A 25,880-nucleotide genomic window follows, 5' to 3' on the forward strand; every position below is an offset into this window, starting at 1 on the left:
AAAGAGAGTACATACATAGCAATGAGAGATCAGTATCTCTGAAGAGCTAGGTAGGTGAGGAGGAGCCGGGACTATATGGGTCCTTCTCTGTGTCTTGTGATATTTGTGTGACACCTTGGGAGGGGTCTCACACTAATGCTGGTGGAAAGATGGGTAACGTCAAGGCTCTGAGGTAAAAGTTAAAGAGATATGTGCAGGGAGATATATTTCTAGGGTGATGAAAGTGTATCCAAGTGAGGTGTAAAAGGTTTGCTACAAAGTGTATGTGGGGGAAGGTGCATACAGAGTGTAGTGGGTGAAAGTCCATGATTGGGATACAACATCTAGAGGTGTTTATATATATGATAGGTACCACAGGGGGGTAATACATGATGAGCACATAGTAACAATATCTGAAGATGAGCAGTAATGATGAAGGTACAATGACCAAAGAGTGTATATGAAATGTAACTATGTAGAAGATGAAATAATGATGAGCAGAAGTAACAGACATAAGGTCCAAGAAATGTACATAATGAAGATGAGAATTTGGTAATAGCTATAAGAACTATGAATAAATGTATTGCTGATATCATATGAAGGGAAAAATGTGTCATGAAGCTATGTGTAATCTACAGTCCTATGTAGCTATGATACTAATGAATGATGTATGTAATAATGCTAAGGATATATATGAAGAAAATACCTTCCAAAACTGTGAATGCCAATAACTGCTGATCCATTTGGAAATCCTAGGTGAAATGAGTGAGTGACTAGGGGTAAAATGGGGTGTAGAATCTGAATATGAAGTAATAAAGGGATATTTGGAAGGTTTTATGTGATATGAAAGTGGTGGTATGAACAGGAACAGGGTTACCACAGTGTGAGGATTTGTTGCACATCCAATAAAATGGTGTGCTTGCACCATTTCACTCCCCATCTTTCTCTTGGCAAGCTGGTACAAATCCAGCTCCTGGAAATATGGTGGATACCTTGGAATGACACTCCTTTGGCTAGCTTGCCAGGAGGAATATTTACCTATTGGCAAGCTAGACCTTTGACCAGCTCACTGAGGGTGTTTTTCCCAGAAAGCTGGTCAAATTCCATATTTTCAAGAGGCATGTATTACTCTTGGCAAACTGGATTTGTACCAGCTTGCCAGGAGGTATGCATTTCTTTTGGCAAGCTTGCCGGGAAAACCACCCATGGTGAGCCGGTCACAGGTCTAGCTGGCCAAGAGCTCTTCAGGCAAAGAACTACATAGCACCTCTCCGGCTTGCTGAGAGTTCTCAATGAGCTATATTTTTACCAGCACACTGGCATTGGCGTGCTAGGCCTGGGGACCCCAGAAATGTTGCAGGAATTCCCACACCACACTTTAGTCAAGCTGCACACCAGTCAAATATGCCATGCCCGCCCTAAGCTGAACTTAGCACAAGTCCCTTGCTGTTATGGTCTGCTCTGTGGAGAGGAAGATGGAGTCTGGGGTCTGGGGTTCTGAGTTTTCTGGATCCAAGATGTTAGATTGCGGGATGAGGAAGAGGCTTGGATCTCCAGGCTCTCAAACCTTGAGCATGGTTTGTGACATGTACGTGTAGTCTGTGTACATGTGAGTCTGCGCTGCAGAGCCCGTGCTACGGCTCATAACACTTGCCTGCCGGGGGGCGTGGCTCAAAGCGCCTTGAACTTAAGTGCAACCTCCAGTCAGGGATAGACTTGCATGGAATCCCTCATTCCTGGTGTGAGAGCCCCACGTACAGCTCTTTGTTTTTGCAGATGGCCAACTTTGTGCCCCCAAAGAACTGAGTCCCTCCCTGGATACTAAAGAAAGGTCTGCTTCTCTTTAATTTGGTGGCAGTCACAGGCTGATAGCACTTGGTTCATGGCCTGGAGAGCAGTTTGAAAAAGGTGTCTTTTTGAGATGCATTCCTGCCAATGTAAGCATGAATGCAGTATTACACTGCCTTTCAATAGATTGAAACAGCTTTTGATACAAAGCCACATTTATTTATTCACTCTCAATATAGTCTGCTTTTCTCGGTGTTTGAAAACTAGAAACACATGAGGATCAGGCCTTATATTGGCAGCTACAAGGCCTAAATTGCATCAGAAGAAGCTCACTCCCAAGCACTTCTCAAGTCCAGAGGCCTCAGTGGGCTGATGGTTGATTTAAAAGAAAGGAAAAAAGTGAAAAAAGCCTGATACAGGCTGGTATTCCTGGGGCTCTCAGGCCAGATACAGGTTTTTGCAGGTAAGCCTCTCTGTGAGACAGAGACCCTGCGGGGCTGCGGTGCTGCCTCACTCGGAGGCTTTTTTAACCTTGGCTCTAAGCACGGATAAATTCAGGAGTCACAACTCCCAAATAATTTTGGCCCTGTTTGGCAGTGTCATATTACGCAGCGTAATGTTCAAAATGCAATACCATTACATATTGTAAAAAACATTTTTTTACAATAGTCTTTTGAAAGTAAGCTTTCATAAAGCTTGATTGTTTACTTCCAAAAGATCAGGCCCAAAAATGATGTTTTACATAATGTAAAGGGGCATGCCCCAATTATTTATTGCGTAATAATGACGCTGCCAAACAGGGCCTTCCATTTTCGGTCGAAGACTCGCAAAAAGAGCGTACCCCAAAAAGAGGGGCGGGTCAACGTCGAGTGGCTGGTCGAGAACCGGTCCGCGCGACGTAAGCGACTTTTGGGAGTTGTTTTCCCAATTCTTGGGAGTTGTTTTTCCAAGCCTCATGAAATATATGTAAATATCTCTGATCTTTCTTGCTTCTTGCTTAACTCCCACACCCCTCTCTACTTACTTCTCTAGATGGTATTGGACAAGATGATGTATGATTTTTTATTCAAGGCACAAAACAAAATAAGTAGAGGATTTCAAAATATCGAATACTTTGAAGCATTTGGAATTAAGGGCTAAATATAAGTAAGCGTAAATCAAGAACAAGTTACAAGTCAGAAAAGCAAGAAAATCAAGGGTTTGTTGGTTGGAAGTCGGATCACAATAAATAAATAAAATAAGAGGTGCTACCCTTCTTTGTTTTCGATCAAAAAATTTGAAGAAAGGGGATGGAAACCGTCAAGCTCGTGAGTCTCGACGACGATTCTACGAGCGAAGTGGATAGCGTCCTGGACCTGACCAGTCATCTTCAGGCCGACGACCTGTAAAGCCACCTCCATGAGCCGTTGGTCGGCCGTGCAGACGTACTTAAAGAGTCTTGCGGGGGCACAGGCTTCGCCATACTGTACCGGGCCGTTCCCATCGACGAGGACGACCTCGCAGGGGCCGGGTCCGGCTACCGACGGGAGAGTACAGACGAGTGTGTTAGCCGACCAGAATTCCGGCCGGACCGGCCCTCCCACACCACCAAAATCGACCCGGAGGTCCCGGTCAAAGTTTTCCCCGAGGATCGTGATCTCGATCCCACCTTCCACTGGCCCTTCGTTGGGCACCAGCTTCCTAATTCGAGCTTGTGCGTTTTTCAAAACGCTCCCAGTTGCTTGTGATCGATCGGTAATCACCGCCGGGTGAATGCTGACTGATCCCCCGCGCGCCTCGGCTGGAACCTGGGTGACCGAAGGCTTGAGGCTCGCGCTTGTGACTGAAGCTTGAGGCAGGATACCCGAATTGACGTTCCAATTCGTCAGAGAACTACCTAATACGCACATAGGAGAATTTTCAACTGGAGAACCGGTCCGTGAGACTTCGTTGGGGTGGTTGGAATGAGCGTCGATTTGATCTACGGGTTGTTGGTCTGGGGAATTCTCAGATTGAGATGGTAAGATGCATAGAGTGCGATCCACTTCACTGCCGTTATTGCTCTCATCACTGCATCCTCTACTTTGAGTGCATACAATCGAGCTGGATCGACTTGTAGAGTTCGAAAACTTTGCGTGATGATCGTATCCTGGGAAATCAATAAAAGGCTTCGGGCTGGCCTCAGAAGAGCCTGAGGGTGGTGGGGTAGCAATTCGGGAGCCAAATGGGCAGGCGAGTCTTTGATCCGGTGAAGAGGTTGTTGTGGAGCAGCTTGGGTGAGACCGACCGTAATTATTTCCAATATGCTGAATTGCCGAGTGGGCTCGGTCGCCTTGGGAAGAGTGTTCCGAGGGTCGAGACTCCTGATCCTTATGTAGTATTTCAGAGATATCTGTAGCAGATGTCGAATAGTCGATCGACCTAGTCTCGTCGATCGATGTTAGGGATTGAAAACGTTTGTCTGTAGGCTGACTCCGTGCGTTTTCACTCGGGTCCTTCATCTCAACATCGATCGACAAAATGGGCTTGGCGTCAGGACGTGAAAAGACGGGCATGTGCTCCTGGTAGGACTGTTTTGGAATGGATGGACACTCCTTCCACTGGTAATTTGATCCGGAAATAGGTTGTCTCATGTCAGGCGGTAACGTATGCATGGGCATCGAAACGGTACGGTCATAGGATCGTTGATGGAGTTGATGGGCTAGAGGTGGTGAACATTCTTCGAGCGAGCGAGAGGATCCTGGAGGGGGTATAATTTGGTAATCTCCGTCGAACTCTGAACTTTTGTCGGCCAATGAAGCATCGCAAGGTCCAATCATCTGATTGATGGTAGCCGTTTGATGTGATCCGGTCCTCTTCCCAATATTTACGCGCAGGTTTAGTTCATCGGGAGCCTTGCGTTTGCATGACGTGGAAATTGATCTATGGGACTGTAAATGGAGGTAATCATTTGCGGCGGCATTAGGCGTCCACCGGGGGGTAGAGCCATAGCTCCCGTCATCTTGGGCTGGCGTGGATGCTAGCTGACTATTGGATTCACCGGAAGTAGTAATCGACCTTTTCTTTGTACGATGGGCACCAGATACACCGGACGCTGGGCCAGTAGTAGGAAGCTTGCGTATTGGTCGAGGACGTACTTGACTGTCTTCGGCGTCCGACCCAGATCTGGCCTTCGCAGCAGCAGCCACTGCCTTGTGATCATCAGTGATCATTATAGCGGGAGTCGTAGCAGTTGCGACAAAGCGATTGGTATGGTCACGTAAGGTAATCTTGACTCTGAAGAATAGTAGAAGCGTTGGGTAAGTTCTGGCAAGATGTCATGAAACTTGCGCAGAGGAGCAAAAGAAGCGGTTGAAATAAACGAACCGGAAACCCCTTTTTTCGCGATGATGACGGCAATAACAAGTGATCCGGGTTGGCAGCGTGACTTCTCCGGAGTCAAAGCTGACGTACTGGCCACAGTTGAAGACCACAATTTTTCGTTTCTCGTCTTCCGGTCTTATCGATTGTTCCGCCTCGTCACTTTCGATCTCTTGAGCGGGTCGGACCCGAGCATCTCTCTTTCGTTGGAGTCTTTTTTGCTGGTGTTTAGAATTCAGGCTTCGTGTCAGTTTCTAACCTCGCATACTTCTTCATTTAAGATGACGGCTGATTAAATGTCACATTGTTGCAGAACGTACCTCGCGAACTTGGCAATTTGAGCAGCAATATATCTCTTCTTGTGGTTCGCTTTCTCGGACAACAGCGACATCCAAGAAGAGTGTTTCTTCTGGGGGGATTCCTGAATTCGGCACGAAATAGTCAGAAGCTATGTGAAGAAGATGCCAAAATTGAATGAGAAAAAGCATGCAAACCTGTTTTAATCAACTTTTTACTCTTCCGCTTAATCGCCGAGTAAACTGGGAGCTTGATGTGAGACCAGTTGCCCAAGCGTGAAAGACTATGTTGTGTTGAGGTTGACAGGCCACCATTCTGATCGATCGAAGCCCCTTCGCCAGTGACAAGGACCAGTGTGAGTTTGATCTGGGTCTCAACTCGGGTTTTGGCGCCTTCGGCTTGGAGTCCGATGAGCAATAATTTGAGGTCACCGGGGTAAGGTTCTGAAAGATTGAGGCGGTTGAGACGAGGAATAGCCAGTTCAACTTCAGTCGGGACCTCGGCAGCTGCAGTGATAGGCTTGTTGAGTGCACTGTAGGACGCCGAGCGACTGATAAGTAGATTTTTGTGGTGGTGGTTGGGGTGGATTACTTCAGAAGTGCGGCGGCACTGGTCACCAGATTGAGGGCCGGACAAAGAGAGACTAGCGGGTGACGGTAATGGGGACGTTGATGTGAGGGACGGTTCATCTTTATGATGAGTGAGATGGACAGCCGAGGGGGAAGTTTGGGGTTGAGAGGCAAAGGCAGGATCGATGGCTGGTGTTGATCGAGTGCTAACTGAGGCGGTGGTACTCAAGAAGGGTGCTGAAAGAGGCGGAGGTTGACCCGAAGGAAGGATTGACGGGTGAGGTGAGGATGCTGCGGGGGTGAAGAGGTCAAAAGAATTGAGCAGATTGTGAAAGGTATCATTGAACTCGCGAAGGTCCTGGAAGCTTGTGATAGATTGATGATGAGGATATAAGGAGGTTCCAGGATCGGTAGTCGCAAATAAGGAAGACAGCGGATCGGCCGGGACGAACGGTCTACCGAATCCGTCCGAGGATTTTGGGGACCTTTTGGGGATAGATTGGGATGAGTGATCACTGCTGGTGACACCAGCTGGTTCGTAGGAGAACGAAGAAGAAGAGAGAGGGGTGGAAGGACTGGATAAACAGATCATCGGCAGGATGGAAGAAACATATGTATCAGCTAAGAGCACCAAGATGGGCGGCGGGGTGCATATGTAGGCCGAGCTGAAACGTGTTACAGCATTTTTTACGTGCCCATTCAAGCGGGTTGTGACTCACGCGCATTGTTCCTCAGCTACCAAGTGGCTGAATTCCAGTTCGACGGGCTGCTGGTTGTCTTCGCTCTCAGAGGCTACCGGGTCGGTTGCCTTGGCCGAAGCGGTCCGGGTTGAGGAGGGTGTGAAGTCAGACCAGAATTGGGAGAGATCGAGTGGCTGGGTTTTCGGCGGCGGCTGAGAGTAAGAGGAGGTGCTCATCTGATGGAGGAGGTCGAAGGAGGGTCTGATTGGATCAAGTGGGTAGCAGTCAATTGTTGTATCTAAAGAATGAATTGGATGGGGATGGTGTGGGGTGGACTGATAACGAGCATCGGCTGAGATTGAGATGGCGGATGAGATTGGATGGTTGAGGAGATTGGTGGAAGAGCTTGGCTTGAAATCTTGGATGGTGGTACCACCACCACCACTAGGGCTAGTTGTGTTGTACTCGACAGAAAAACAGTTCTCGAGATTATTATTATTATTCCTGCTAGTGCTGCTGCTGTTGTTCTTTGTTGCTGAGGACGGGGATGAAGGGGATGGAAAGCTGAGGAATGGATGGAAGTCGTCCTGGTCGAAGCTGCTGAAGTAGGATAGGGATGGGTAGCTGCTATTCTCCTTGGATGAGTCTCCGCTCAAGCCAGGCTGAGTCTGAGTCTGAGTTATTTTCTCTTGTTTTCCATCCTCCGACGATCCAGTGCCAGTGGCTGTGGTCCTAGTACTACCCCGCACGTCTGGCTCATCGGCCTGACTCTGGCTGAGACGAGCTGGGTGGATATTCCTTAGCGTCGGCTGGTCGTGGTCCTGGGTTAGTTGCTGCTCCTTGCAGGAGCTGTCGTCGCTCCACCGGCCGGTTGAGGAGCACTGCGCCGGTGCCGGCGGTGCTTCCCGAGCGAGCCGATCGTCATATGCCGGGCTGAGGTCGCTCGAGTCAGCCGACGAGGGCTCCTCGGGCCCAAAGAGGATCGAGGCGAGCTCAGTTTCCAAACTGTTCCGCGTCGCACCATTCTGTGGCAGAAGACTACCTTCCTCGGCGATCCCCGTCGGTGCTCGGTGTCCTGGCTGATGGGGGGCCGATAATCCGTCGTAGGACTGTCCAAAGTACATCTGGAGATAATAATCAACCCCCTCTGAGGAGCCAGTCGCATCCGAGTCTGACTCTGGGGTCGGCTGTTGGTGCTGATGACTGATCAGCGGTCTCATCCTCTTGCACACGACGATCTGCTCGCCAATTGGTTTGTTTTTTTCCTCCAAGAAAAATTTAGGATGATGAAATGGGAGATCGGGGAAGATGACGGCCAATCCAAGAATTTCCAAGACCACGCACGAGTCGCGGCCGGACAGATAAATGACAGACAGACCGGCGGGGCTAGACAAGACACGCAGCCTGGAGATGATTTCTACGGATAGGAGGATGTGGATGATGATGATGAAGAGGGTTCACTAAACTGGCCGATTCGTCGATAGGCCTGGCGATGATGTACCCGGTTGATTGATTGAGAGGTCAAACAGGATAAACAGGTCAATCAGCCCCCATTCATGAACTGGCCACCAACCCAAAACAATAACTACTTAATATCAACACATTTGGTTAAATAGTGAAATTTATAAACATAAGAATCAGAGCGGGAGAGGTTGGATCTCCTCTGAGTTTTGAACCCGGTGCATTCTAGAAATCCACAAGCTGAAGAGCTCAAGCCAGCCAGAAAGAATCACATCGACTAACTCACCAAGACTTCAATCCGCAGGAGGTAGGATTCACTGCTTCATCTAGGAGCACCAACACATCAACCAACACCCAACAAACCGTTAACGGATATGCGCAATCGGAACCCCTCCCCACGTGCGTCTGTCCAACAGGAGAGCGCTTCAGGCTCGTTGACCTTAACGAGCACTAGAAAAGAGATAGATATGGCAGTAGAGCAAACAACCTAATAACCAGTCAGACTTGGATAAAGGAGAGCGGACCGCGAATGAGACCAAGGATCGTCCTAAAAACAAAGCCCAAAAAAAATGCCGGTGAAGCCAGCGAACTGTCAGGAGAGCAGGACCGAGAGATAGAGATGGAAGGTTTTCGATGGTAAGTAACAACTTCGAGTCAAGGGAGAGCGGATCAGAAGGAAGATTGGCGTTGTACCCGGGGGTGAGAGCAAATAAATCAGAATAATACGAATGTTGAATGACACATCATCATCGCCAATCAGAATCAGGAAAAAAAATGCGGAAGGAATGTAGATTAGCCAATCTATACCAGAAACACCTTGGTGGATTAGTATAAATTCAGTGACAAGAACCACCAACACCGAATTCTCCACTTCAATGATTAACGAGATGATGATGATGATGATAAGAAGATATCATGATTGGCGTTAATGGTCGATTTACGATTATAAAGGGCTTGGAAAGCCGATTTAAGATTCATTTTTGATGGACATACATAAATGAGTATAAGGAGCGAAGAGCCCAGAGGATAGGCTTTGCGGGTAGAATAAAAACGATAGAGACTAGCGAGCCGAGCCGAAATGGGCACAGGCGGAAGAAGTAACAGAGAGATTCGTGTATTTGATCAAGCCGTTCGACGAGCGGCAGAACCGAAGGCCGGCGAGCGAGTAGCTGGCACAAGGAACCTTGTTCTCTAGATTATTAGAGCCAGGTGTAAGCGCATATATAAATACGTCAAGACATAAATGAGAATGAAACGGAAACACACAGCTTCTAATCGATCTACGACTGCCTGGTGAGATTGGAGTATGAATAGTCTTACTCCGGGGCTCTATCCAATTTAACTGGAGGCTGTTGGCAGTTTGTTGATCGGTCGAATGCCTCCAAAGCCACCAGCAAGTAAAACCGTGATGCACTTGGAAGTGACTGCCCAATCTACTAAGAATGCGTAAGCCCACACTTATCCGGTTTGCCGAGTGTGTATGTGTGTGTGTGTGTTTGGTCTACAGGCTACGGGGAGCCCAGGAAAGGGACATTGAGAATATTTTAACAGGCAAATGATCCAGTTGGCCTTTTTGATCTCGAAGACTTATCTCAACATATCCTATCTAAATATGTAAGTCACTGGACTTGAGTATGTAGATCAGAAAGGGGAGGAAGCGATCATATCAATCAAGGAAAAGTAAAAAGCAAGAAAGAGGAAGATAGACACAGTGGACGCTGCTAGGGGTTTGAGAATTATTGGATGTAATTTTGAACTACACAGTGGTAGGAGTAGGACGACAAACTCAAGAATAGCCACGGTAAATGTATACCATTGACGATAGGCAAAAGGAAGAAGGCATTCATTGATGGATGGAGAATCTGCTCAAAACCAACGCCTCTAAATTCCACTCCAAACAAAAACGCCAGATCATAATGGCGATCCTTAAAGTCTCATCAACACCATTCCAAAATTAACACTGTTGGATAAACCTGATGAGAAGAGTGATGCATGGATATTTCCCAGCCATCGCGATTGAGTTTGAGGGCTTTATCTGCTCACTCACTCCGAGAGTGCTGAGCGAATGAGAAGTGTGATGCATGGATATTTCCCAGCCATCGCGATTGAGTTTGATGGGCTTTTTTGTCGCTCACTCACTCCAACAATGCTGACCAAGTACGCGCTCCCCTATGTGGTTAGGACGGGGCAAGGCGAGCGAGAATGTTCGAAGGATGATAGGGGAAGAGAGCACGCGTAGATTTTATTGAACTCACTTTTCTATATGCTGTTTTCGAGGATGATGAGTCGAGTGATGACTGAGCGGTGCTGACAGAGCCGATTAGCGCGTAGAGGGAGAACTTGAGGTATTATGTAGGATCAAACTTGGTTGATACTCCACTAATCGACAGGCCAGCTACGTATGGAGACGAGTGGTCGATTTTTTGTTTGTTTGTTGAAGGGGAGAGTGGGTAGGTCGGCCTATGTATGAAGGACTGGAGAAATGAGCGGATGGAAGAGGACTGATGATGAGCAAGCTTTTTTTACTCTGGCATTACTGTCGTCATCGACATGGTCAGCATCAGCAGCATCAACGTACGGATAGGAATAATTTCACCTGTCGTGCATATATTCCTCAGCATGCGAGTGGTCGTCGTCTTAAAAGCTGTGAGAATGGATTTCGATAGAAAATTTAGCTAAGAAGTAGATTATGATACAAGGGCCAAGGCTGTGGAGATGATCAGTGAGAGAGCTTGGTTTGGTTTAGCTAATCAAAAATGTCTCCCAAAGTTGAGAAATGCAGCAGTGGTTTGCCAGAAGGATACATAATTATTTTTAGTAGCATACTTGTATCCACTGAGGTTGTTTGAGTACATCTAACCCTCCGTCAGCGTTAGACGCCGGTCTACCGGTCCAACCTGGTCCAACACGCCGAAACAGCTGCAATATAGTGTACTATACGCAAATAAGATATCTGTTAAAAAACTGAGGCTGTCGGCTCGACCCGACCAGAGTAAAAATGCGAGAGACCCGGGCGGATCGCGTTGTGAGATGTGCAAGATAAGCTTGAAGCTATAATGCCGGCGGCAGCACCATGATTTTTTCCTTCATGCAGCGCAGCCGGCGATACAGATTCGAGTGTATGTACGGTGTTAAGAGTCTCTTCAGAGTAGATATTTTACGCGTAGAAGCACTGCAACTACGTGGTAAAGTAGCCTGAGTAGTGAGGCGCTTGGGTGGATCTAGCGGAAGTGTGGCCGGTTGATTTTGGAGGATAGACACATGACTTATTTACACTCACTTCGCTCAGCTGGCCGGCCTCTGATGTCGGAGTCGGAATGGATTGGTCCTGATGGGCTCAGATCAGTCATCAACCCTGGCTCAGCTCGGTCTGGTGACTCACAGGCCTCTTGACTTCACACTTGACCTTGTATGCAGTCGTCTCCTTCGATCCGGATCACTTGAGGCGCTTGGTCTCTGGAAGGTTACAGTTGGTTTACGAGTTCCTCGTCTTAACCGAGCGTAGTTAATCTGTTGACGGATCACGAGGCCGAGAAAATGGATCAGAAGGCCAGGTCAAGTCCGTGGTCGATCAAGCTCGTTTCCTCAAAAATCAGAAGGGATAAGAGTTGATCTCGGAAACAATCTGTGAATGGAACTCAGAACAATCAAAAAAGAGATTGATCTCAGTTGATGACGGCTTGGAGTCCTCAGTCTGGAGTCAACGACCTTCAATCGGATAAACCGCATGAATATTGAACATTTGGGAGCGCATACATGCCCGTCTTAGCACACATCAGAGAAGCCACGGGATTTTCAGCACAAAGGCGGCGACACTCTGGGCAATCATTGCTCGCGGGACAGCCGCGCTCCGTGATGCTGTGGCTGCTCCAGCAGTGGATACTATAGCGGCTGAGGCTAACACAGTGCGATCTTAAGAGGTTGTTAGCATCATCGACTGGCAGCAACAGCCTTTTGAATTTTTTGTCGAGTCCATCTCGCAGTTGACGATGTGAATAATGAACAATATATGATTGGAATGAGCGGAGGGAAATCGCAGCGGGCTGGGTCTATGACCTTTCCTAACCCTCATCTCGAAGGTTTAATGGAGGAGATGGGTGTCTTCTATGTCGAATGTATGCACGGAGACTTCTATTTGCCTTGCTCTCAAAGCAAATTATTCACAGCTCTGTGTCACTCTACCCCATCATCAGATATGTGACTCACACGCTCTGCTATGAATTCAACGCACTCAGCTGGCACGAAGATAGGAAGCAGGGTCTTCTGTGAATATGCAGACGGCGAATTGAAGATTTAACGTCCTTTGCTATTAATTTACAAAAAAAATCCGGTGGTGAATGACTGAAAGCTCTCTCAGTTTTATGATAACTCTTCTCCTATGGCCTGCATTGTCATAAATAGTCTCAGGATGACGTATGGGCGCTGAGTATCAGCCCTCCAGAATGACGATTCTCCATACGGAGTGCTGCAGCTATGGATGAAGACGATGGATTGCGGGTTATCTTTCCTCAAGGTGCACATCACACATTTTGTAGCCGGATCAACCGGATCTTTACCTCAAGACGGATGCTGATCGGCCCTCAGTACATACGGCCAGTATCAACGACAAGCAGTAACAACTTGATTTACCAGCATAACGAAATATGACTTCTTCTGTCTTTCATAAGATCTTATCGCCATTTTCAAGGGCAAAAGAAGCATTAGTTTTACTTGGTAATCCCCTGTGTTTGCAAGTGTAGGAGCGGTTGATTTCACTGACTTTCCCTTGTTGTCAAATTTCTCTATAATTCCTGATCTGTAGATCCCGCCAAACAGACAGATAACTATATAGCAAATGTCAATTCCCAAGTGAGACTTACAGAGAAGGCATATCCTTGCGTATGTTAGGATAGGACAAACGGAAGTCAACAATGGACAGTTTTCACGATTATCATCACGAGAGGCTAGCCGAGTTACACATTCATGCCACGATTCTTGGGCGACTAGTGAGTCCTGACCGATTATTTCTCCACTAGAGGAGGTAAAGTCAGCTTTTTGTCTAAATGGAGCCCAATTACTTTAATTACCACTCCCCAAAATCAGGAATCTGAGCTTTGTCGGTGCAGCCTTACTGGTTCTCGAAGAAGGGACGATGAAAATCGACCGGCATTACCATCCGGATGGCTCCGCAACTGTCTTCCCGACGATGCCGGATTGACTTTGAAAAGTGTGCTTTTTAATGCATGAATGTATGAATTTTTCAGTGATTGGATCGACGATGATCCCAATTCTCAATCTAAAATGCCAGCTTTGGAAACTTACCCGAGGAAGCTAAACTTTTGCTGCCAGTCACGCCAACTCACGCTCAACAACAAGCATGAACAATTTTTATTGGCCGGCTCGGGTGGCCAAGAGAACTTTGCTAGGCTCGCAGGGCCCAAAATGGACCAAGTTGATGAATTCCTTGAGCGTTTTAATGGACTTGACCATAATGTTGCGACGCGAAGGGCCGGGGCAGGGTCCTTTATACGCGTCGCGCTGTGCTAAGCCCTCACGGCCGCCTCCAAGGCAGTTCAGTATCGGACCGAGTCCGGACCGGTGGATCCGGTTGTGGTCTGTTGCGGCCTTTTCGGAGCTTTTGGTGTAGGTATGTAATTGATCAGCACTGCCAACTGGGTCCGGCTGCAGCAGAAGCACGTCCAATCCTGTAAGCTCACAGTCAGCAGATGTAGCGCGATAGCCAATTCGCTAACCTATTGACAGCCGAACTGGTGCACATAATAAAAGAGCGTATCATCCAGCCTGACAGTCTCGAGTAACGGCAGCGATCTCAGACGAACTGCGACAATGCCGATGGTCATAATCTACTCGACCACAATGAACTCGGGACGAACCAACCTTGGTCAAGGGCACATTCAGAGCGAATAAGCAGCTGTGCAGCCTGGCCCTACTTCTGCAATGATAGCCTTTGTCGCGACCATCGAGCCACACCATCTTCGAGACCACAATTTTCATGGCCAGAGTGTGAGCATCAGTAAATATATTCTTCTTCATTTTCAGTCCCGAATAAAAAGCTGGATCTCTGTTTCTTTCTTATCACTTTTTTCTTTTTCTTTCTTCTTAGTGGTTTTCGTACCAGTCCCTAGCACCTAAAAACTACAAGTATTAAAAACTTGCATTTAAATAGGCCGCTACCGCGCGGATGCCTACCCTACTCTTAGTGCGCAAAGTCTAATCAATAAGCATTTGAAAGTGTTGCAAAGATTTGATCCCACATTATGAAGTCCCATCAACTACAAAGCACACTCGTAGGAGAGCACATCGACAAGTTTGGATATAGGGCGACTCAGGCACGGTTGCCTAGCTGAGAGGAATGGCCGCCTGGTTGATACTATGATGAGTTTATCACCTGATGGAATCAAATAGGCACCCCAGCTTCCCGACATGCCTTGACTGTTCCAACGTGGGTTTTTCTCTTCTTGAACTCCGGGCTTCTACAGTCACAGACAGGTAAGTCGATGATACACTTTTGAGCGCCATTGTTTTCAACCGCGCTGTAGTTTTCACAAAATTGTGAAACAATAAAGAAATAACGTCATTTAGTTCAAGAACAAACGTTGACTCGTCTCTTGGAATGGACTGATATTTAAGCTCGTCTCCGTATGGGTTTGGGGAAATGGATCTTACCTCAAGTTGCTGTTGGCGTGTGTGATCCCTATTTCCTTCCGCGTCTTCTGGCATTCAATCGCGGAAGATGTCAAATACTCGGCAGTGATCCCGAATTTGCTTGATAAAACCCCGGCATTCGGGATGTGATTTTTCACTTGCGAATTTCGTGGCGAGACTGTGACAATATTGAACATGCTACGCAAGGATATAAAGATTTTAGGCAAACTTAGTTTCAATGCGAGCATGTCCAAACAAATTTTCCTAATCCAATGCTTAGTTGGGGAAGTGGCAAAAGTTAAACCATTTACTCACGTGCCGTTCGAGTTACAGTAAGACAAGACGTTATCACCGGACCATGCACCGTTCTTTCCACCACCACTGCAAGGGTCCTGCGAAAATTATCAAACCGTCAGTAAAGGGAATATGCATCGAATGGAAGGAGACAAATCTCACGCTTCCAATCGTCACAAACGCATTCTACGGAAGCAATGTGGAAAGAATATGCCAGGTCAAGGTTATCATTACAATCACTAACAGAGTAAGGCTCCCATTTCAATCAAGTGTGAATTTCAGCAGTGTTTTTACTCACCATAGATTTTAGGATGTGAGCTAATGACGCTCCCACAGTGATGTTTTGAAGTTCATTTGCAATTTGCTCAACACTGCGGAATTGCCTGGGGTCAAGATAAGACCCTCCAGATAGGGCTCCAGCCATACCCTCAGGGGAACTAATACCGGCGTGAAGCAGTGAGTGAGTTTGATTTCTGAGAGCCTCCTGCACTTGCTGTTGGTAATTAGTGATTTGATAATTCACTTCGGAGCCCTGAATGAAGTAAGAATTGTTAGGGTTTAGAAATAGCGTGAACATGTATTCGACGGTAGTTAATGATTTCAAACTTACCAAGCTGAAGGAATCCTTTGGAGCATCCTTGTATCGTGTAGTAAGCGAAACGACGTTAGCAATCGTGGATGGAATCAAAACTAGACCTGCGATCCAAGTCGCAGCGATCGAAACCCATCCAGCTATGCTCATCACTAAAGGTAGGATGGTGACCACCAAGCTTGCAAGTGCGGCACCCATGGCGAAATGAGTTTTTTGAGAAAAGATCCGTAGGTTGTCAGGTTGAGGGAACAATGCCGAAACTATGCTTAGGAGGTTGGCTGAAATGACCAAATTTGATAAGATAAACATCTAGTAAGTGGGTAATTGGTTTACTCTTTCGAGACTCGTGTTGAGGTTACCTTGGACTAGAGACATGGTGAAACCGATGGTCGTATGCAGATTATTCATTCTCTCGGTCCACTCCTGAATTGCAAACAAAACATACCAATCCAAACCCTTGACTGGATGGCACATCTAAGGCAAAAGGTATGTCCAGTAAGAAATCGGGTTTTCCATTACCACCACAACGATTCTTACCTGGCCTGCATTGCACCACTCCGATATTCCACAATGAAAATTTTTAGCGCCCACGTTGGTGGCGTAGTCCTGTTAAGATACAATCAACAACGCACTGTCATGAGCATGCGTGTCCTATTTTCTTTGGGTAAATGGATGAGGGAATCAACCCACATTTACTGTTAGATTTTGACCACCGGGGTATTCCGAGATGTACTTGTCTAAGTCCAATTTTTGCCATGTTTCTTCAGTGAACGGCAATGGATCGCAGGTAGATTGTAGCTGAATTTGATTTGGGGGATGATGGAAAGCAGCTGTCCAGCCGAGAAAGATGCACACTCCGGGAATGAGGGAAGTTCTAACTGGTAATCGCCTTCGAAGTTTGAGCATGGTCTCTTGCCGTGAAGCCATATCGGCCGTTGCTCCTGTAGGGTTGCTTGATAGCCTAAAGAAGGTCCGCTGGATTCAGAGGGAGGACGCCGCCCTAAAGCAGAAAAAGACTCAGGCTGGACCGCAAGGGTTCCCAAGTGCTGAAGGCAAAGTGCGGTTCCGTATGGCTTCGGACGTAACAGATGAGGTCTCGCCCCGTTTTGGAAGGCATCTGAGACGGTTTCAGCGCCATCACTCCGGTCCAATACGTCTTCCTCGCGTTCCTGAGCCGGAGCGGGAGAGGAACGGCCCGGGGCCCTACAGATAATGTTTATGCGACGAGCGGTTTCAATCTAACCACAACTTGCTGCATAAGTTCCGGGACTGGAAGCTCGTGCTGGTGATACAATCGAACCCTACCGGATCTACCGGGGCCACCCCATCGGTTGCCTGTTCGGTTTGGAGCGACACGTTTGTCAGGACTTGGTCAATCAAGGCCTGACCTTTCTGATTCCTCAGGTGTAGGCTTAGCTCACTCAATGGGTTTCTCTGGAAGTCTGTGGTTTTCAGTAAACTGCGGCTGGCAAGGTTTACCATACTTGTCTCCAGCCATCGCATGTGCCACAATCACAAGATATTTTACTCAAATGCTGGAGCAGGGCAATATCATGTGGTAGTAGTTTACAACGTGGAAGCTGAGATGCTGGTCTGTGTAAATATCAGTCCCAGTTCTCCTCATTATCATACCGTATGTGGCTGCAAACTATGGCTCAAGACTCAGAGTCAACACCTAAAGAATCTCAAAGCTCTGACGCAAAGTTTTTGGGATGAGTTAAAAGCACCTTGGGTTCAGCCAGGGTTAACCCCAGTTGGGGGAGGAGGAATATTGCCGTACTTAGGGCGTCAGAATTGTACAGGGGTTTAACAGATCACAACAAAGTAGATGATGGGTTGGCCTGATGTCACCGGTTGGCAAGTGACACTTTATTTTTCCTGGTGTATATATATACGCATATGTGATAGTGGAGAAACTATGCTACTCAGTTCATCAATCAAAACAATAATGATCTTCAAGATAGTAAAGCAAGCTGCGGATTTGGATGGATTGATTTACAAGAAGGGTTATTATGTTGGAAAAGTAAATTGCCGAAATCATATGACCTGAGGGGAAGTTGATAAAAGTTACCTATTGGGATCGTGAGATACGACAGAAATTAAGCAGAGCCGCAAGCTTCAAGAATGTATTTCATCATTGCGTTTCCCTTGCCTTTACCCTCTTCGATCCGAGGCTTAAAGAACTCTGCGGTTTGCTGAAACCGGGCTTCGTACAGCTTGAAATCGCCATAGCTGATGCACTGACTCCATCCACGAGCGGCGAGTACGAACTCGCAATCATCAGCACGATAGTCGAGGTTGTGTACGGCAGCATGTATTGCCTTCTCGAGTCTTTCAGGGGAACGGAAGAGATGGTGGATGAGACCAAACCATAGACGGAACACCGGCGTGGCGGCAATTTCCAGGTGGAGGAAAGGGTTGAGTCCGAGTTGGTGCCAGCAGTCGACGATTGCAAGGATGGTGAGATGGCTGTTTGGAGGCGAAGGCCCGGCGGCTGGCTCGCCGATCGCGAAGCTTGAAAAAACGTCGTCCGAAAGAAACATCGGAGGGGGAGACGATCTCGGTGAGCCAGGAGGGCCGAAGACATGATCCCGACCGGCATGAACTCTCTTTCTGAGTCCTTCTTCATCGTTGGATACCATCAAGACGAACAGCTCGGTAACCGAGCGGGCGAACTGGTCGATCTGAATTCTTGCGATCGGATTCATGATTGCCAGGCCAGCGTAAACATGCCACTTGGATGAGTATATACGCAGGGTCTGTCAGATTGTTGGAAGAAATCATCAGCCCATATGCCTTGAAACGCAAAAGCTTAGGTTTCTTCTTCCATCGTACAAACGTACAATATTGATCTTAGCAACCTCGATGCCGCCGATATAACGACCCGAGTCCCAGGGAAAGCGACTAGTCGCATGCCAGGCGGTTCCCATGCTGGAAAGAACGATGGACCCACATCAATCAGCGAGCTCACTCTAATTTATATGATACTCGAGTCATTAAGCTGTGATGCGAAGGATACCTGAGGAAAGCAGCATGTGTGCATGCCTGGGTGTTGGCCATCACGACATCGTGTTCCTCATAGCTAAGCTCAACGTATCGACTGCGAAGGGGTGCCAAGATGTCCTTAACCCATTGCTTCTCTGCAACCGAGCAACGAAAAGGGATCAAAACCTGATTTAAACCGCAGAAGGTCAACTGATGTTTGTCGTTGAACTTGATTTTTAAAAAAAAAACATGAGATGGGGACGAAGAAGGAGAAGGAAACTGACTAATGCCTGGCCATCCGGTGGGATTGAGGGGCCATGCAGCGAATGAATTGAACACACTCTCGTGTCGCTCGGTAAGTACTTTTCGAATGCAGCCTGTTCTGGAGCTTTGACTGAAGTTTGCGCTGCGACTATCGCTCCGAGTTTCGTAGCTGTCGACACCACGATGACAAGCAAGTGAGTCATGTAGCCTTTTTTTCTCCAAAAAGGGATGATGTGAGACTCAACATGGTCCGTATTGTGCTACAATGCTGTCTATGTGTTCGGAATCGACCGAGTAAATGATAAAGTCAGATGCTCGACTGACTAAATGACCATCAGCGACCACCGCGACATTGGGCCGATCTAAAACGAAATGTGTATCTTTGGTCAACCAAACAGAGGGCTACATTGCAGGCGAGGGTACAAGTCATGAGCCGGCAGATGGGAACGCCACCTTTGTAGTCGACCAGCAACTGATCGAGTTTCTCGGGGCGATCGCAGACCAGCAGCCTACAAAAAAGTTCCGGGGGGAGGAAAGCGGTGTTAGCCGGAATGCCTGCTTGGATAACAACACGGAGAGAGGGCCGAGGCCGCTTGAAGGGTAAAAATGGTGGTCTACGTAACTGACAATGACCTGCAGCCGCCAGCCTGTCTGCATACATCCGACCCATCTCGCCCATTCCGATCAAGCCAACCACCGTTTGTGGTGAAAGGTTCATCGTGCTGCTATCAATCGACGTGGCTGGATGCTGAAGGACCCTCGACGGAGACTGGCAAGCCTATTCGTGCAAAGGGCAAGATGAGGAAATATACTCGATTCAGGAGTAAAAGATGTACATAGTACTAGACATATGCTTAAGATCCAATCGTAACTGGAATTTCTTGGTTATCGTCTTCCCCACTTCCCCCACTTTCAGACTCCGAAAATCGCCAGGAAGGTTTTAGATACAGCAACTGTCGAGCTGTACGAACCATCGCCATGCCGCTCAACGCTGTCTCCGGTTCATCCTGTACCATCCATCTCCTCCAACCACCAACAGTGCCGGCATCAGGCGCCGGATCGACCACGCAACCTTGTGCCGAATACAAGCACGAGACAACCGTCGATCCGACGACTGGGGCGGTCCAAGAAACCGTGACGATCGAATCCCAGCAATGTCCGTTCGAAATCGCCCTGGACGTCAAGCCCACAGCGTACTCGCGCATTCGATCGGCAACGCATTCTCAACCGCCGATAGCCAGCGACTGTGTTTGCGAGATCTACCTCGACGGGATCTATATCGTCTCCCACGTACAGCCCAAAACCATCGGGGCGGCGCAGCTTCCGGTCCACATCGCGACCATTGTTTCGCCCGATTATTCGGTCATTCGATCGCTCCAATTCGCCACAGTCAATCTAGTCGACCCGGATCAACTTCCGCCGGCGGAGAGGATCTGCGAGGATCAAAACGTGATCAAGTCTCTCGGAACGATTCGAGTTGACGTCTTCAAATGTAACTCGGCTTACCTGCAAAGAATGAACTGGAACGGGGTTCCTGCTGTCTCTACTTCGAATCAAATGAAGTTCTCCGAAAAATCTAAAAAAGCTTGTCTTGCTACGACCGCCGGCTTATCTGCACAATCAGTCTCCGGCCTGTCACCTCCTAGTATGCAATGGTATCCCCAAGCGGCAGAAGCCACTCCATTCCTTCAAGTCAGTCTATCCCTCGAACCCCGCTTGTTCTATCCTTAGCTGACTTTCTCTCGTTTGTTCTTATGTAGTTCATTTTTGACTACAAACCACGAGTGATCCTGGAAGCCGAAGGGACTATTCCTCAAGCAGCAGCGCCTAAAGTCATAGTGGATTCGGCGAAAAATGAGAACAATCCCAAGGCACAGAGCAAGAACAATAAGCGCCTCAAGACTGAGGACGGTGATGACAAGATGCGCGGCAAGACTGAGGGCGGCGATGACAATAAGCGCGTCAAAACTGAGGATGACGATGAAACAGTTCCCCAGAAAACTTCCAAGATTATCGACTTGACTGGTTCTGACGATATGTAGTGATTACTATATTGTATCTACCGTGGCGCTATCTACTTAGTCTGTCTTTTAGGTTTGGGCCTTCTCTTTTTTATCTTTTTTCCCAGAAACATTATCACCCATGAAGCCCTTGTAGCGATTAAAATATTGTATCCACCACTAGTCTGTATTTTAGTTTTGTGGCTTCTCTTTTTACCCTTTTTCCCAGAAAAATTATCACCCATGAAGCCCTTGTAGTGATTAAAATATTGTATCTACCCTGGCTCTATTCCCTCTTTAGTCTGTATTTTAGTTTTGGGCCTTCTCTTTTTATCGTTTTCCCCAGAAAATGTATCCCCCATGAAGCCCTTCTGATCCACGCAGCATATTTATCAACTTTTCTCATTTGGTCAGATCGAATATCTGTGTAAAAACAAACACAAATCTGCTTTTCTACGTGTTTATTCATTGTGACCTGTGGCCCCATGACCTTTCTCCAAAAAAGTGTTCTCTATGGACAACGCTGTGGTGATAGCCACAGGCTTTTGGAGCCTCAGGAAGACATGGAAGGGGAAACCCGAATGAGCTCACGCATGCCCCAACCTACCAGAGCAGGCTCGGTCACTGTCAGACAGTGCAACGGCTAACATAGAAAAAGCTATCTCATCTTTTAATGTTTATCTATCTATTCAGATAAGGGGCCACAATCAGGAAGATATGATAGAGCCATGTCAAGAAAACCGCAACTTTGACTATTTTTCTTAAAGAAGTTCAAGGGGGTGCATTCTGTTCTGGTTTATGCATCGGCTGCGGGCTGCCGACCCAATCGGTTTCCTATTGACTCGACGACACCAAAGCCAAGAGGTCGGACACCATGGCTTCGTCGTCAAAAAGGAGATCGAGTGTCATCGCACGACCGGGATCATTAGGGGCTAGGATAGTTCCGAAGGAGGGCACGGTGGGGATGCCCAATGTACGGTCAATGAGGTCGTCGATCTGTTGCTGTTGGAGGAGCATCGATAGCAGCAAAAGATCCCGACGGGTCTGTTCCTTTTTGCTGTACTTGGGCATCGGATGAGTCGTTGAGGGGTTGGCCAGACAGAGGACGCGGGTTCAAGCGGCCAATGAGATGGGTTCTGGATGTGGTCCGCTGGATGGGATGATGACGGGTTAGCTGGCTTAGAGCGGAACACACATGGGACGTGGGGGTATGGGTACTTACTCGATGGGCCGGACGAGAGTCGTGGAGGTGAGCGGGCGATGGCGTCGGTTCGGTCCAGAGCGTTTCCGTGCTGGTCAGTGGTGGGTCACTTCTAATTTGAATTCTGGCGGCTTCAAATTATTGAAAGTAGGAGGACTTCCCATCAGGCTGGAAAGTCAGATCTGAGCCGACAGATTTCAGATTTCGCAGGGAGATCTAGGTCCCCGAAGATCCCCGAGGTGGTCCAGAATTCAGATTTCCCTGCGAAATCTGAAATTCCAGATTGATTACAAAATCTTTTTCACCCTTTGTGAGTTCTCATGAGTTCAAAGGCCCCGCCAGCTCCAGCCACTTCCACCTTCCATCCTCTCACCAAAGTTTCTTCGCCGATAAACTGACCAAGAGCCCAACATGCCAGTCAACTCAGCTTCAGGAGCATCGTGCACTATCAATCTCCTCCGACCATCACCGCCATCATCAGTCCAGCCACCCACTCAAGTTCCTTGCCACGAATACAAGCATGAAACAAGCATTGACCCGACTACTGGGGCTGTCCGAGAAACCGTGACAATCGAATCACAACAGGCTTGTCCATTCGAAATCGTGCTGGACATCAAACCGACCGCCTACGCGTCAATTTGTCCAACTTCTAATCAGACTGACTCGACCGCAGCCAACGATTCTCAATTACCGATACCAAGCGACTATATCGTCAATACAACACTGGACGGTATTCCTGTCTCAGCTTATCTACAGTCGAAATCGGCGCGGAACTTTCCAGTGAACCTACACTCGGTCCTTTCACATGATCGTAAAACTTTCAAATCCTACCAATTTGCCAAAATCAATCTCGTAGATCCGGATGACTATCAAGATGTCAAAAACCCGGCGGATAAGATCTGCGAAGAAGAAAAGGTTATCAAGTCACTTGGAACGATCCAACTTGACGTTTTTAAATGCACCCTGGGCGAACGACCCATCGGATCTGCAGGCGGCTTGCACACTTCAACTACAAATCAAATGAAATTCTCTGAGCGATCTAAGAAGGCCCGTCTTTCCACAACTGCTGGTTTGTCTGAACAAACAGCCTCCAGACTGCCACCTCCTCTAACCGTGCCCTACGTGATAACACAAGACCCCCATCCATTCCTTCAAGTCAGTCCAGCATTTGTCTAGCCTCCGTCCCACCTTTTTTCTTCTCCTTACTTCGCTGACTCTGATCCTGTCTGTTCGCACAGTTCTTCTTTAAATATAAACCGCGAGTAATTTTGGAAGCTGAAGGAACTATCACACGTCCAGTCGTTGAAGTCGAAGTCGATTCAGAAAGCGAAAACAAATGCAAGGCGAAGAACCAGAACAATAAGCGCGTCAAAACTGAAGCTGAGGATCAGAAAGCTCCCAAGAAAAAATCCAAGATTATCGATTTGACCGGCTCTGACGAGAGTGATTGAAAGATGGTCTTACATCATGGCTATTTCCCTTGGCCTACTGTGTCTGTGCCTGTGTCTTCTTTTTTGATCATTTTCTTCCGGTCACCTTAACTTGCAAGCTGGTTCAATCTAGCCCATTGATCAGCTTTTCTCTTTTTGTGAGCTCTTAAGCTGAGTAGAAATATGGACACATTGTTGCTCTACGTCGTTGTTTCTTCAGCTCCACCGGCTTAAACCCTGATGTAAGGATGCATGATCTTGGGTGTGATGGCTTCATCCATAGACAAGCTGCACAGTGGGCGTGTGACGTACATGGGCCCAGAAAAACATGGAGAGTGGGAACTCGAATGGAGTCATTGGTGGCAGAACAGACCAGGCCTCACATCAAACTCGGTTACCGTCTCATGATCAGGTAATCAGAGAGGAAAAGGTATTTATGTCTTTCGCTTTGCTCTGAGTTGAATTTTCTCCCCAAATGATCATTCACAGCACAGCTACAAGGGGATTTAATTCCGAGGCCCTGCAAAATCACATCATCACCAGAGCATCACCCAATCATGCATGCTGCTTCCCGAAGGCTCTTCGAGAATTAGGGAGTCTTCAATTCACACATGTTCGGTGGGTGGGTGGCGCGGTGCTCTTCTCTCTTCTGGATCGCGTTAATGGAAGTGTATTGACCAGAAAAGCAGTTATTCACGCTGTCAACTAGAGAGAATGGATCCAAAAAACATTACACACGTCTCATTTCTTCTGACCCGATCGACAAGCTCACTATTATGTATGTGGCGGACTGGATAATTTACTTAGAAGGAATTGAAGGAAGCAGACAGAAGAGGCCAACAAATAAGAATGCAGAGAAGATGGTATGATTAACTACTTTCGTCGCCAGAACTGGTTAAATCGATGATCTTTGGCTTTTTCTTGGGAGCTTTCTCATTACCCCCCTCAGTTTTAACTCTTTTGTTGTTTTCGTTCTTGACTTTAGGCCTGACTTCTTTTGCTGGATCTGCATCGACTTCGACTGCTGGTCGGGTGATTGTTCCTTCGGTTTCGAGAATCACCCGCGGTTTGTACTGGAAGAGAAACTAGGTGAATAGCACGCATCAAGTTGAAGAAAAGAGAAGAAATTTATTCAAGTAAGCAAAAGAAAACAGAAAGGCGAAGGATGTGTACATAGTGAAAGCAAGCCTTACTCGAAGGAATGGAGCAGGATCCAGTGCTTTGGCATACAACTCGCCTGCAGGAGTTGGAAGGCCGGAGCTGGAGCTTTCGGTCAAACCGGCCGTCGTAGAGAGACGAGCCTTCTTGGATCGTTCAGAGAATTTCATCTGATTGGTACTTGAGGGTAGGACTCCGTTATTGGTTGGGGGTATTGGTCGGTAGTCAAAGACACATCTGGTAATGTCGAGTTGAATCGTTCCAAGCGACTTGATCACTCGTTCATCTTCGCAGATCCTATCCGCAGGGTTGGTGCTATCCCGATAGTCGTCCGGATCTACGAGATTGATATTGGCAAATTGGTAGGATTGGACGGTCGAGCAGTCGCGCGAGAAGAGCTTGTCTAGGTATACTGGAAGGTTCCAGGCGTATTTCGTCTGCTTATAAACCCCAACGTGGATACCGTCTAATATTAAATTGACGATGTAGTCGAATGGTAACTGTAGTTGAGACTCGTTGGTTGTCGTCAGGTCAGGTTGATTAGGGGGTCCACGAATTGACGAGTAGGTTGTTGGTTTGAGGTCCAGCACGATTTCGAATCGACTAGCTTGTTCGGATTCGATCGTCACGGTTTCTTGGATAGCCCCATTTGTCGGGTCGATGCTGGTTTCGTGTTTATATTCGTGGCAAGGAACTTTGGTGGGTGGCCCAAGTGGGGATGGCTGGAGGAGATTGATAGTGCAAGATGAACCAGAGGCGGCGTTAGCGGGCATGGTGAAAGTCGTCCTGGTCAGGTTTTTGGCAAGCAAATTTCAAAAAGATGCATAGGAAAGGAGCAAGGCTGGAGGCCGAGGCTCTCGGCGATTCCGACTATCGGGTAAATAATTTGTGAATATTCAGAAATGAAAACCTGATGAGATCAAGATCAGGAGCTTGCAAGAAGTGGGGCACGACGTCAGTCCGACCGCCTGTCGCAGCAAAACAAGGTTTGCTCCGTGGGCTGCGCACCTTGTATTCTCAAACACTTCTGCTGTCCATCCCAGCAAGACCGATTCTCTTGGTGAGCAGAGTATTCTTCTTCCCCCCCCCCTCTTGAAATATCGTGATTGATCAATTAAAATCTGTTTGACCGTTGTGCTATCCGTCCCGTGACGTTTTCCGTACAGCTTCTGATCTCCGTCAATCGAGCTACATGTGG

The 25,880-nt window shown here is 47.6% G+C and overlaps 7 protein-coding genes across 7 annotated transcripts; 2 read left to right on the plus strand and 5 right to left on the minus strand.

The window, feature by feature from the left end:
• Window positions 1-3,014: 3,014 nt before the first annotated feature.
• Window positions 3,015-7,872, minus strand: PtA15_1A115 (uncharacterized protein; the record flags this gene model as incomplete). The annotated part of the gene is made up of 5 exons (XM_053165108.1): window positions 3,015-5,022; window positions 5,113-5,327; window positions 5,427-5,527; window positions 5,601-6,547; window positions 6,692-7,872. The coding sequence occupies 5 exons, from the start codon at window positions 7,870-7,872 to the stop codon at window positions 3,015-3,017; spliced, it is 4,452 nt and encodes a 1,483-aa protein (XP_053016332.1).
• Window positions 7,873-13,480: 5,608 nt separating this feature from the next.
• Window positions 13,481-14,107, minus strand: PtA15_1A116 (uncharacterized protein; the record flags this gene model as incomplete). The annotated part of the gene is made up of 2 exons (XM_053165109.1): window positions 13,481-13,840; window positions 13,991-14,107. The coding sequence occupies 2 exons, from the start codon at window positions 14,105-14,107 to the stop codon at window positions 13,481-13,483; spliced, it is 477 nt and encodes a 158-aa protein (XP_053016333.1).
• A 403-nt stretch (window positions 14,108-14,510) lies between these two features.
• Window positions 14,511-16,571, minus strand: PtA15_1A117 (uncharacterized protein; the record flags this gene model as incomplete). Its single annotated transcript, XM_053165110.1, has 9 exons — window positions 14,511-14,646; window positions 14,780-14,956; window positions 15,074-15,150; window positions 15,215-15,238; window positions 15,351-15,584; window positions 15,663-15,922; window positions 16,004-16,118; window positions 16,182-16,250; window positions 16,335-16,571. The coding sequence occupies 9 exons, from the start codon at window positions 16,569-16,571 to the stop codon at window positions 14,511-14,513; spliced, it is 1,329 nt and encodes a 442-aa protein (XP_053016334.1).
• Window positions 16,572-17,743: 1,172 nt separating this feature from the next.
• Window positions 17,744-19,611, minus strand: PtA15_1A118 (uncharacterized protein; the record flags this gene model as incomplete). The annotated part of the gene is made up of 7 exons (XM_053165111.1): window positions 17,744-18,403; window positions 18,488-18,575; window positions 18,664-18,815; window positions 18,914-19,062; window positions 19,139-19,255; window positions 19,347-19,402; window positions 19,517-19,611. The coding sequence occupies 7 exons, from the start codon at window positions 19,609-19,611 to the stop codon at window positions 17,744-17,746; spliced, it is 1,317 nt and encodes a 438-aa protein (XP_053016335.1).
• A 260-nt stretch (window positions 19,612-19,871) lies between these two features.
• On the plus strand, window positions 19,872-20,935 carry PtA15_1A119 (uncharacterized protein; the record flags this gene model as incomplete). Its single annotated transcript, XM_053165112.1, has 2 exons — window positions 19,872-20,585; window positions 20,654-20,935. The coding sequence occupies 2 exons, from the start codon at window positions 19,872-19,874 to the stop codon at window positions 20,933-20,935; spliced, it is 996 nt and encodes a 331-aa protein (XP_053016336.1).
• Window positions 20,936-22,505: 1,570 nt separating this feature from the next.
• Window positions 22,506-23,545, plus strand: PtA15_1A120 (uncharacterized protein; the record flags this gene model as incomplete). Its single annotated transcript, XM_053165114.1, has 2 exons — window positions 22,506-23,249; window positions 23,333-23,545. 2 exons carry the CDS (start codon window positions 22,506-22,508, stop codon window positions 23,543-23,545), a joined length of 957 nt encoding a protein of 318 aa, XP_053016337.1.
• Window positions 23,546-24,393: 848 nt separating this feature from the next.
• Window positions 24,394-25,455, minus strand: PtA15_1A121 (uncharacterized protein; the record flags this gene model as incomplete). Its single annotated transcript, XM_053165115.1, has 2 exons — window positions 24,394-24,609; window positions 24,718-25,455. 2 exons carry the CDS (start codon window positions 25,453-25,455, stop codon window positions 24,394-24,396), a joined length of 954 nt encoding a protein of 317 aa, XP_053016338.1.
• Between the last annotated feature and the right edge of the window lie 425 nt (window positions 25,456-25,880).

This window comes from Puccinia triticina, chromosome 1A, assembly GCF_026914185.1.
Source record: "Puccinia triticina chromosome 1A, complete sequence".
Taxonomy (NCBI): Eukaryota; Fungi; Basidiomycota; class Pucciniomycetes; order Pucciniales; family Pucciniaceae; genus Puccinia; species Puccinia triticina.